This window comes from Sceloporus undulatus, chromosome 1, assembly GCF_019175285.1.
Source record: "Sceloporus undulatus isolate JIND9_A2432 ecotype Alabama chromosome 1, SceUnd_v1.1, whole genome shotgun sequence".
In the NCBI taxonomy this organism is placed as follows: domain Eukaryota; kingdom Metazoa; phylum Chordata; class Lepidosauria; order Squamata; family Phrynosomatidae; genus Sceloporus; species Sceloporus undulatus.
Window position 1 is genome coordinate 239,252,441 of NC_056522.1, and position 13,109 is coordinate 239,265,549.

Genomic DNA, 13,109 nt, shown 5'->3' on the forward strand with positions numbered 1-13,109 from the left:
CTGTGTGTGTGTGTGTGTGTGTGTGTGTGTGTGTGTGTATTCAACTGTGGCTGGTTGAATCCGTGGATAAAGGAGTCAGTGCATATGGAGGGCTGACTGTACTTGCTCTGGATTCTCCTGGAGGACCCAGAGGCCTTCATTCTTGCACTGTGGCAGCAGTCTGCACAAATGTTCCACTGAGCCACCTGGTTTGTCCACTGCCACCATAGGTCAATCGTTCTGAAGTCAGAACAAGGCACCCAGCCATGTGATTGAGCCTGGGCACCTCATTCTCACCTCAGAAGTCAGTGACCCACAGCAGTAGTGGACACGCCAGGTGGCTCAGTGGGCACCTCATTCTCTCCTCAGACGTGAGTGACCCACAGCAGTAGTGGACACACCAGGTAGCTCAGTGGGATGCCCATGCAGGCAACCGCCATGGCATGGGAGAAGATTGGAGCAGCTGCAGGGCCAAGATACTCCGGGCTGCCATGGGAGCAACCAAGCCTCTGGGAAAAGGGGCCAGATTATAAACATGAAAGATTGGGAAGGCAGCAGTGCATCAAGGCCTCAAAAATCCCCTCCCATATTATTTTAAAATAGGGAACATTCTGTTCATAGAACATGCTTGTCATGTCTTGTTTAGTTCTTGCCCTGCATTGTTAGGAGATCCAACTTTCCTAAGATTTTTTACTTGAAGAACCACCCCAAATTCATTACAGATTGCTTTGGAGACAATCCCTTTTAAAGTTTTGTTCCCTTGGAACTCATGGATTAATTCTTTAGAGAAACCCCAAAATTTTGTTCTGATTTAATTCCAGTCAAAATGTTAGTGGCATTTCCAGAATGTGGATGTTCCTGTGAAGAAAGTGTCTTCATCTCCTAAAAAAGAAAAGAAAAGAAAAAGCAACAACTGGTGGATGTGTGCCAGTGATGAAAAACTCTCCTTTCTTACAGCAATGTCCCTTATTGCCATGGTTTTCCTGATTGTATGGTTGTGTGTTGTACCTAGGTTCATTTTCCTTCAGGAGTCTCAGCAAGGAGCAAGTAAAGAACTATGTTGTTTCCATTACTTGGCCAAAGTGGAAGAGATCTGGATTAGATTGATATTGAGATCACGTATCAAGCATGAATCTGGCCAGAGTGTACCAATAGCTTTAGGGAAATCTTTGCTCTCAGCATCTGTCACTGTTGTGCATTTTGGGTCTCAATTTTCAGTCCAAACAAAACAGAGTAGATCTAGTACAAACTAATATTTACTAAGTCACATTTAATCATATTTTTGGCACATGTCTGTGAGACATACAGAGGAGTTTTGTTCCCATTCCTCTTTTTTCCCATTCTTTTTTGGTTCCTCCTCCCCACCAGTCATGTTTCTGAATGTAATCATGAAGATATTTTTATAGTAAGATCTTGCAGTGACAAGCAATTGCTGTTCCCAAGGTAACGCCAAAAGTGTTGGCAACTTTGGGTGTTTTGCTACAAGCCTAGGGCCATAGCAAGGTGGGGGGCAGTGGGTGAATTGCTGAGCATTGATGTGCTTTCTGTATGTATATATTCTAATTTGTGTCATCTGAAAAGAAAAAAAAAACCCTATATGGCTCAGGTTATTTGAAGGGCCCTATTCTCCCTTATGAACCTGCCTGTGCTTTGAGATCTACTGGGGAAGTCCTTTCTGTCTCTCAAAGGTACATCTGATGGGAACACAGCAGGAGGCCTTCTCAGTGGCTGCCCCCAGGCTCTTGAACTTCCTTCTAAGAAAAGTTAGACCCTCCCTACTTTCTTTCAGCAGAAAGTAAAGACTTCTCTGTTACAACAGGCATTTTATGATAGATTTATAAGCTCACCTAAACAATGTGCTGGAAAATTTTGTTATATGTTGTGATGATGTGTGTTTAATGGTTTTTGTTTTAATTGCTATTCTTTTTTTAATCATTTAATCTACTAACTTTTGTATTTTCTTGACCTTTAACTATAAGTTTTTTAATCTGTCATGAGTAACTTTGAGTCCTGAACTGTGAGAAAGGCAGGAAATAAGTAAATTTAACAGCAATAATAACAGCAACAATTTATAGCCTTTTTTAGAATAGGAAAGCCTCATTTTCTCTTTTTTTCATGATGTCTAGTGCTCCAGGTTGGTGATATCAAACTCCACCTGTCTGATTTGGCCAGTTCTCATCATCCCAGATTTCCTCTGGCTCCAGATGACTTTTCCAAGATCCATACTACTTTTATTTTAGTGCAGTCATGCACAAGGAGTGAATACCTCTTTAGTACAGTCAGCTCTCCAGATTTGCAGCTTTCAAATTTGATTATTTACAGATTTGCAGATATTCTGTCTAGAAATCTCTAGGTCTTCCAGCGCAACTCTATGGCCAACCTTCACCAGAGGTTGTGCTAGAGGACCTAGAGATTCCTAAAGAGAACACTTCTCAAGGTATTTATAGGTCCTCCAGCAGAATTCTATGGTCAGCTTCTGACAGATGTTGACCATGGAGATGCATTGGAGGACCTAGAGATTCCTGGAGAGGTGTTTTGTCAGGAAAAAAAGAGTATTTTTTATTTGTGGTTTTTGAACTTTCATGGGGGCCCTGTGTCCCTAACCTCAACGAATGTGGAGGGCCTGCTGTACCTGTAGATCAGGGGTAGGCAACCTTTTTGAGCCGGGGGCCGGGTTGCTGTCCCTCAGACAACTGGGGGGCCGAAGCCAAAAAATTAAAAATTAATTTAAAAAAAAATTAAATATATAAATAAACCAGGACAAATGTAGGACAAAATTTTCAAATGGAAGACACTTTTTTAAAAAAAAATGGAGGACATGTGAAAAAATTTGCTGATTTTTTAAAAAATGTTAATATAAATGCATGTTTCTGAGGCTTCTATAGACAATTGCCCCCCAAAGGCCCCGGCGGCAATCGGCGGCAGGACTGGGCTGGGGCTGGTCCCAAGGCCTTGCCGGGCCGCATCCGGCCCACGGGCCGCAGGTTGCCTACCCCTGCTGTAGATTGTAAGCCTGAGGGCAGGGAACTGTCTGATTAAAAATAATATTGTAAGCCGCCCTGAGAGCCATAAGGGCTGAAGGGCGGGATATAAATACCTAAATATATAAATAAATGTGTGCATGGTGAAATGTTTAAAGAGGAAACAAAGGATACCTTTCAGGATGTTATTATTTGATAGTTAAGGTAAGTGATACTGAAGGTAGCTGTTTTAAGTAGGAAAAAGCTAATGACTATATAAATAATTGTTCTCATTCAGCTTATCACTTTATAACATCAAGAATTCATAGGTACTGAAGTGACATGGAGAGATGAGACTGGTGAATACTATCTTTTGGTTATGTGGAAATAACCAATTTTTTATTTGTTTGAAGAAACTCCTGGTGAGAAAGGCTGGGTATGGCCCACCTCTATCCACATTCCTTTTAGATATCCCAAATTAATCCTTAATTAAAGACTGGATGTGATGTAGGTATGGAAATCATATTTGAAAATAAAAGAAAAACATGTTTTTCAAGTTTTTAGAAACTCTTGATGGGAAGAATGCTGGACTGGCAAGAATCTTTGCAGTTTGGGGTTTATTCTGCACAAACTTGCACTTGATCATTGTGCACAGAAAACAGCATTTCCTGTGCAGAAAATAATATTTCTAGGAATACACAGAAAATGCTGTTTCCTACACAAGTGGTAGTTTTTCCTGTGCAAAATCACCACTTGTGAATTTTGCTCTGAATTAATTCTAATATGCAAATAGGCTTCAGAAAGTGGATGCCATATAAATGTTTCTATGTTAAGTGTAATGCTTCAGAATTTTTTGGTTTAGTCAAAGTCATTCTGCTGGCTAATTTGTATCCCTCCTCCCCATCTTCCTTTCAGGGCTTTGAAGATCCGAAAGACAAGTAAGTGTGAAGCACAATTGTTGTTGTTTTTTAACTAAAATATGAAATCTGTAAAGTTTGTCTCCAAAGCAGTTTCTGCAAAATATGGAAACTGCATTCTCATTTTCATATTACCTTCATAAAACCTTTTTGTTTTTCCCCCTCCTTAAAAGTTTATTTGGTGCTAAGACACAAGTCTGCATTATAATCTCAGGAGCCTCCAATCTTTCCACCTTCTCATTGACTTTATCTCTGGTTTGTTTATGCAGCTTTAGCAAGTTATGTTTCTCAAAGGTTGTTCATTTTGAAAGCATATTGAATGTCCGCATGAAAACTCGTGGACAGCTATTTGGAAATGTAGGAAATAAAAAGTGAGAGGAACAAAATAGATGTAATGGTAGAGAATTTGCCTTGATTAAATTTTTTGTTGTATGCTTTCAAGTAGATTCTAATTTATGGTAACTCTAAAGTGAATTTATCACAGAGATCAGGAGTGCATGCGCACTGCCAAATTAAACCATTTTAACATCACTTTAATTGCCATGATGCTATCCTACAGAATCCTGGGATTTGTAGTTTGGTGATGCAGCAAAGCGCTCTCACAGACCAGATTGAATAGTTCATCAGAGTACAAATCCTAGAACTCTGTAGGACAGAGTCATGGCAGTTAAACTAATATCAGACTACTTTAGCTCTGCAGTGTGGATGCTCTAATAGACTCCGGAGAAAAGAGTTTGAATGTCCTCTTGGCTGTAGAAATCTCCCGGGTGACCTTGGGCAAGTCACACTCTCTCCACCTCCGAAGAAGGTAAAGGCAAGCTCCTCTAAACAAATCTTGCACTGAAAACTCCATGTAGCTTCACTTTAGGGTTGCCACAAATTGAAAACAACTTGAAGGCATACAGCAACAAAATATATTTTATTCAGATTTATGAACAATAAAGCTGGGTTAAATAAACATACCAGATTCAGTGTTTGGATGAGGTTGATAACCAGTTGTACCATGCTGATTTGAAGTGGCATCTGACAAATTACAGCTTCTGATTATATAAGGCAGGGGTGAGATGAGAGTGAGAGACAAAGTACTAAATTTATCACCAGTGCCAGATCCTAATTAAGGATATTTCTTAAAGTCGCATGTTTATTACAGAGTTGCCAGAGAAATTGTTCTGAATTTCTTTAACTATGGGAGTCTGAGATTAATAATTAAAGATATGGACCTCCAAGTCAGTGAGGAATGTATGAACTGTCCTGCTGCCCATATTTCCTTGTTTCCTGCAAACAGAGAGCTAATTTAAACATATGGAGATTCTTAGCTACATTCTTTAAATGATCATTCATTACTGAATCTGGGAACATTTATTTTATTAAGCTCCACTCCAGTGATAATTTTTGACACTGTGCAAGTCACCATGCTTCCATCTTTTGCACCATAGGGAGTATTCCATTTAACTGTGGCCAAGTGTTACTGGTTGGGGAATTGCATTCTATCACCCTCAGGGACCTTGGAGGGTGAATCCCAATCATCCCACATCCTAAAAAAAGATTTTTACTTAAAAATTTGCTGCCACAGTGCCCTCCACTACACTCTATGGGTAGGTATTTTGCCACATTTTCAGGAACACCTGCACCATTTTAGGAACTTAACTTTTAGAAAAGCCTCTCCTATGTCTAAAAAAATTGATGGGAGGCAAAAACATAGGAAAATTGTTCCCATACCCTAGAAAGCATTGGGGCCAAAAAAGATTTTTAAATGGAAGGGCTTGGGAGGCCTGAACCCCTGAAAAATGGCCTATGCACCCCTTACATATATTTGCATCTTGAAACTATGGGGTAACATAGAAATTCACAAAACAAATTGGAATATTGAACTTTGAGTTGTCTTATGGTTTTGTTTCAGCTAAAATAATGTAGTTGTTAGATTATATTCTATAGTTTGTTACACTGTAAATAGTCACTAGATTCTACATTTACTGTCTATATTATGCAAAGATTATAAAGAAATGCTGAAATGTGGAGCAGATAGCTTTTAGGATTCCAAATCCAATCCACATTAATGCAAAGAAAAATAGTTCCAAAATAATAGTAGGATTTAGAGCAGCCTTGAATTAAGCAAAAATAATGAATTAATTCATCTTTGAATAATAAATTGGCAAAGGCTTTGTGTGAGTACTCAACCTGCTTTGTTTTAGGAATATTCAGGAAAGCATGAATCCAGAGGATGAGGTGGATGAATTTCTAGGTCGAGCAATTGATGCCAGAAGCATTGATCGTTTACGTTCTGAACATGTCCGGAAGTTTCTCTTAACATTCAGGGAACTTGACTTGGAGAAAAAGGTAAACCTCTGCAATAATATGTGCATAAGCAGAGATCAGTTGGTTAAGAGCCAGAACTAGACATGTTGGTAGGTTATGCTTTAGTTCACCCTTATTCGTGGTTTTGCTTTCCCACAGTTAGCCATGGTCCAAAAATATTACATATTCCCCCCTATCTGTGGTTTTGCTGTCAACAGTTTTAGTTACCCAGGGTCAGTTACACTACAAAACTTTTACATATTCCCCCCCCCCCCGCTTTATCGGTTGTTTTGCTCCTTATGGTTTCAGTTATTTATGGACAATCACAGTTCAGAAATAGTGTTGGTGTAGGGTTCGGTACTATCTGCAGTTGCAGGAATCCACTGAGGATCTTGGAAAGTATTCCCCATGGATGTGGAGAGGTGGGGCTACTGTATCTTTAAACATAAGGCTGTGTTAATCATTTTAAAAATACAGCACTGTGAAAACTCTGTGAAGCACTGTAAAAACAAGCATATGGACCATCCCATTCCCGCCCCTCATCCACATACATACACACTGCCTTCTCTGGATGGAGCTGCTTTTATTCTCAGCTTTGTTAATTTCCATATTGGACAGTGGGTGGGAAATGATCTTGGTCACTGAATTGGGATGAAGTGTAGAATTTGGGCCTTACACTCTCTACCTTATGTCCCTTTTTATCCTTGTCAAAACTTCCTGTCCCCTATCCTTTTTTTTCATATTAATTTGCCAGACACATGTCTAAACAGGAGCCCTGATGGTGCTGTGGTTAAATGCCAGTACAGCAGTCACTCACTCACAAACCACAAGGTTGTGAGTTCAGTCCCAGCCAGAGGCTCCAGGGTGAACTCAGCCTGGCATCTTTCCAAGGTCACTAAAATGCATATCCAGCTTGTTGGGGGCAACTAGGTTGCAGTTGTAAACTGCTTAGAGAATGCTTCATGTGGTATGAAGCAGTATATAATGAAGCTTTTAAACAGTTAATTCTACTATTGCCAAGTCTATTTCACTCTGCCCATTTCTATTTCTTCCTGTGTAAATTTCGATACTTACAGTGTCCTATAAGTTGGAGCATACATTATCCAGCTGAACTCTATTTCTGAAGTTGGCATTTTGTATTTTACACATTAATGCTTCTCAGATGTGACCCAGACAGCAACATGGGGGTAATCAGAGAGTATAATTGGAGAGTGACTTTGTATGTGAATTTTACGTTTTTTAAAAAAAGATTTTGAATTTAATTTGTTGGTCCTGGGCTGTTAGTTGATGAATTGCTATTCTTGATGCTTTGGCCACTACTGCATAATAAGATTATGCCCCAAAATTTAGTTTTCCTAAAAACAATGCTATGTTTGATGGACTTCATGCCATTTTTCTTTGGCATTAGGGAAACATTGCTTTTTTGCATAAATTAATTTTTTCTGTACAGACACTCTTCTTTCCTTTCTTTTCTATGAGAGAGATAACCAGTGAAGGATATTTTCACAAATTCTTTGAGGAAGGTGACCTTGGAATCACTTGGTTTGTATGTGAGATATGTAAAGAAGTTCTGTACTGTAATTTGAGCAGGTTAACTAGGAGGATAATCTCAGATTATTTTCATTTCACACACTTCAGTTAAAAGTCTAAACACCTTTTCTACATGTGACCAGTGAAGGTTTAGTACACAATGAATAGGGGAAAGCCAAATGTGTTAAGAAATTCATATGCTATAAGATACAGGTGCATAAACTCCCAGGTGTTGCTGGACTACAACTCTCAACACAACTGAATGGCTGGCCAGGCTTACTGGGATTGATGGAAATTAAAATCCAGTAACTTCTAGAGGGCTGCAGGTTGTCCAGCTATGGTAAAAAAAAAAAGAGGGGGACTTCAGATTTAGAATTCATTGTCTAACAAATGTTTTTCGCCCCTGCAGTACTCCAAACAGGTGGATGATCGATTTGGTGCATATGTGGCATGTGCCTCCCTAGTCTTCCTTTTCATCTGCTTTGTTCAAATCGCAATTGTGCCACAGTAAGTTGATAATTTACCTTTTCCATCATGATTTAGCCTCCTTTTCCTGTATCATCTCTGGCTTCACTGTCATAAAGTAAAACAAATAATTTCTGTTAATGTCTCACATACTCACACATGCATATACAGTTCTTACTGTTCACATTAAAATTAATGTAACTTTGGTCGTTAGACTTGAACCTACTTAATTGTCATGATTTACACTTAATTCAATATTTTTCTTTTGTAAAATTTGGGATTTTTATTTCAGAGTGTAGAGTTATGGGAAGAGAAATAGCCTAGGCTGGGAATATAGTTAGGAGAACATGACTGGAGCCTGTGGGAATCATAACAATCATAAAAAATAGCATGCACTAAATAGCCAATAGTCACCCCAAATCAGTGCTTTCCTTTTACGTGGGCATTTATTTATTTATTTATCCTCATTTCTATCGGTGCGGGACCTGAAGTGGCTAACATAAAAATCTGTTGTATTTAAAGATTCTCATGATTGCTTAATCAGATTAAAGAGTTGATGTGATGGAAATTCTCTGTGTTAGTACATTTACAGAAGATGCATACAAAATGTAGGTAGCAACTTGGGCTTCTGTGCTTGATCAAGTACAGAAATGCAAAGGTTCTTGAAATGGTGCAGCTTCATAAATTGCAGCTTGGATACCTTTCAATGTTGTGCAGATGAGGAATTAGTGCCCCTCCAGATGTTGTTGAGATGCAACTCCCCATAACCCCTCACTATTGGTTGTGCTACCTATGGGTGGTAGGAACTGCAGTCCGAGGGCACACTTCCTACTCACTAGAATAGTGCCACTGGCTAGAATTCCTTTTGAGCAGTTTGCTAGGGTATTGCCTGCTCTCAAAGTGCCCAAAAGCAGTAAATAAATCTGATTTGTAACAGTTTCCCCAGAAGCATCCTATCCAGAGATACTGTTCTCCAGTAACCTGGAAATTTATCAGTCCTCTCTCTCAGTAAACCACAGAGACAGTTTTGTATGATTGTCCTCTCTAGACCTCAACTTTTATTCATTTGGTGTTCAGTATGATAAGAGAGGTAGTGTGGACCATAAAATCTAAATTCCACAGACCTTCTAAAGACCTTGATATGTGAAAAGCAAATTGAAGGTTTTTGTTCCAGACATTCTTGTCTCACTTGACAGAAAAGTCCAATTTTTAACTGTTTTCGAGTTCTTCCATAAGCCACTAGGCCCTACGCCTTATGTAAATGAAGGCTTAAACAAGAATAGGGATGTGTAATTGAATGTGGCACATTCCGTCTGTGGAAAGGTCAAAATCAGCGTGAAAGTCCTGCTGTTGGCATTTCTACTGGCAGACTGGACTTTCCACTCTCTTCTGCCCCATCTCAAAAATAGGTTATTTCTTTCCTTTTTTAATTAAAAGTCAAAATATAAACAGAGGAAAGGAAGAAACAAAATTACATCATTGATATAAATACAACATACAGAGTGTTCAATTCATTAGTGAATGTATTTTCATTTCGACAAACATTATGATGATTCTTTACCTAAAGCAATAATTTTCTTCCTAAAACATTCTTCTAGGACTTCATATCCTCAGATTGAGAAAAATTTCTCAGAGAATGTGATGAAGGGAGACCGTGTAGTGTCAAACCTGGCTCTGTTGTTTTCTCCATTAGCTATCCTTAAGTGATGAGTCAGTTCCCTTAAAAAGCACCACTGGCCAGATCATGTTTGCTCAAGATCTAAGAGAAATGCTTTCCATATCCCTCCAGTTTTTAGCAATTTCAGTTTGAGCCACCATAAGGAGCAATGGACTTTAATATTTGTGTAAATAAGAATTATCATCTCCTCTAATTGCTGACATAAACGAAAGGATCCAACAATAAAGTACATTTACATTGAACATTTTTGATAAGTCAAACATATCACACCAAAAACCTCTAATCTGTGGGAAAACAAGCCACATGTGTATCATGTTTTCCTATTCCTTTAACCAGCTTTGGATAAATTATTCTTTATGTGAGAAGGTTGAACAGGTAGGAAAAATCATCTATGTATATATTTTTATATAGTTTCACAAATAGCTGCAGATGGGGGCATGGCCAGATGTGAAGCAAAATGATGATATAAGACAGCACTTTCCAAACTATCTGATGTGAGAGACCAGCAGTTAGGTTTTTTTCTGGAGTGCCCAGGACCGGTATCATATTTGTGTCCATTGGCTACAACTGTTTCTTTCCTTCCTAGAAATATTCTGCATATTGACAGCTGTCAGGATCAGAGGTCCTCTTATGCTTGCTAGCCATACTATATGTAGATGCTATAAGCTTTGTAATACTGGATGGTGGAATACGTCACCCAACTGGTGATGCTAGTTGGAAAGATAGTTTAGGGTTGCAGATGTGAGGGGAGGAAATCTGTAGTGGGAGCTATAAAAATCAGTTCTGTAGGAATGCTTGGTATGGAGAGGAAAGGGGGGGAATCCCAGGAAGAGTAATGTTTTAATTTGAAGAAGAATGGAGTTCGAGCCCCAAAAATGTTTGAATTGCTAAATGGTTTTAATATACTGTGTAATCGAAAAAGGCTTCAGTCCCGACAACATAGTTATTCTGTTGACAACTTTAGTTGTCTGAAATAATAATAATAATAATAATGTTTATTTATATTTCCCACCTTTCCCAAGCTTTCTGAACTCACTAAGGCTTGGATTTCAGTACATGACATTAGCCAATAGCTCACAAACTAGCACTGGTAAATGGACCGCCACTTTTAGGAGTACCAGTTTAGGAAAGTCACTTCAGAAACTATCTCTTCACGCCTGAGCAAAACATGGTAAAAACTACCAGATCCATGTAAAATTAAGAGATTATTGCAGAGTGACAAGAGCTTAAAAATACTGTACTGCAAAAGATTTCAAAGCTTATTTTGCCCAAAAACATGGCAGAAAAGAAAACAGTGGAAAAGCAAACTCATTCACAAACAAGTGCAAAAGAAATGGGGGATGATACCATGAAGAACCCATTCCTGAATCACAAGTTTGGAATACTGTAAAATAGCTCTACGGTGTACTTCAAGAGGACTGGCAAGCAGCATTTGAACTCTTAGAAAAAAGCTCTGTGTTCTGACAGCCAAGTTGAATAAACTGGGAAGTGCTGAGGTATAGAAATGGGGGTCTCAGTTGATAGTATGTTGCAAGAAACACAAGACATAACTACTGAAAGCCACAGAAATGAAAGAGAAAAGCCATGGGCTGTACTAGAGATTAAGTCAGGGGTAGGCATCCTTTTTGATCCGGGGGCCGGGTTGCTGTCCCTCAGACAACTGGGAGGGCCAAAGCCAAAAAATAAAAAATTAAATAAATTAAATAAATAAATAAACCAGGACAAATGTAGGACAAAATTTTCAAATGGTGGTCACTTTTTAAAAAAAAGTGGAGGACACGCGAAAAAAATTGCTGATTTTTTTAAAAAATGTTAATATAAATGCATGTTTCTGAGGCTTCTATAGACAATTGCCCCTGCACACGAGAGGCCAAAGGCCCCAGCGGCAATCGGCGGCAGGACTGGGCTGGGGCCGGTCCCAAGGCCTCGCCGGGCCACATCCGGCCCGCAGGCCGCAGGTTGCCTACCCCTGGATTAAGTGGTGTGTGTGCCAGAATCAGAGAAGGAATAAATCTAAAATAGTAACGCATTGTCAGAATAAAATCTTCCCTAATCTCCAGTTTACACTCAGCAATTTTAAGAGAGTGCATAGGATATTTGATACTAAACTAGGAGCGGAGGGACGACATGACAGGAGGTATAGTGACAAAGTTTGCCAGATTCCCCCCAAAATACAGATTATGGCCAACCTTAGAGTTTAGAGGCACCAAAGTGTTTCTTTGCAAAGATATCTCTCAAGACACCCTGGATAAATGAAAAGAGATTTATCCACTCATCTCACTTTTGAAAAAGGCAGGAATCAGATATCTTTGGGGTATTTTGGCATCTTTAAAAATGCAGCTGTTAGAAATTTGTTAAAAATGGGATATATGACTCACAAGAGAGCTTGAAGATTCTGTCAATAGCAACAGCTCATGGGGGGGGGAGGCAAAATAACAGTGCTGCAGCCTTGCATGGCAAGCCTACAGATCCTATGTCTTGCAAGAATGAAATGGAGCAGGAACGGCCATTTTGTTGATCTCTTTCTCTCTTTTTTTCTTAAGCAGAGAGGTTTAGCATGAAAGCTGCAATTGTGCATTTAAAGATATGCTGGATGGAAGTGAGTCACTGTAATAGGAGAATATCTTTCAGCTCCCACCCCCTCAGTCTCCTATATGGCTACCATAGTTCTTGCCTTCATTACTTTATGCCATAGTACAGCAGGTGGGAGAGTTTGCAGCTGGAGGACATATCCTCTAGCTGGCAGATGGAAAATAGGGTTGTGTTTTCAGTTTTATTTTATTTTATTTTGTTTGTTTGTTTTTAGTTTATCTTGGCTACTGCAAATATATAGACAAATAATGAAATCAATTTGCTAGAAAGATTCAAAATGTATAGGGCAGAAAAAGTTTCCTCAGGGCAAAAATGGCATTAAGACAATTAACTAAGATTTTATAATAACACTGCATTAAGATACTCTACGTAGAGGTTAAAGGTGTGCATTCAATAAATAAAAGAAACCATGTGCTAAAAGTGGTAAATTCTCTGTATACATATATTGCTCTCCTTCAGGAGACCCATCTGTGCAGCAGAGTTAGAAATTTTCTATCACATCCCAGATTTGTAGACTGTGCTGGTCACAGACTCATAGAACACACACTCTCAGAGTGTGGTGGAGTCTCCTTCTTTGGAGGTCTTTAAGCAGAGGCTGGATGGCCATCTGTTGGGTATGCTTTGACTGAGATTTCCTGCATGGCAGGGGGTTGGACTGGATGGCCCTTGTGGTCTCTTCCAACTCTACGATTC

The 13,109-nt window shown here is 39.1% G+C and overlaps 1 protein-coding gene across 1 annotated transcript in view; it reads left to right on the forward strand.

The window, feature by feature from the left end:
• ADCY5 (adenylate cyclase 5) overlaps window positions 1–13,109 on the forward strand; it is a 326,430-nt gene that overhangs the window by 270,277 nt on the left and 43,044 nt on the right. The window contains exons 9-11 of the mRNA XM_042445074.1: window positions 3,855–3,877; window positions 6,049–6,193; window positions 8,091–8,188. Of these exons, the coding sequence (XP_042301008.1) occupies window positions 3,855–3,877; window positions 6,049–6,193; window positions 8,091–8,188 (266 nt within the window). The remainder of the gene's footprint in view (window positions 1–3,854; window positions 3,878–6,048; window positions 6,194–8,090; window positions 8,189–13,109) is intronic.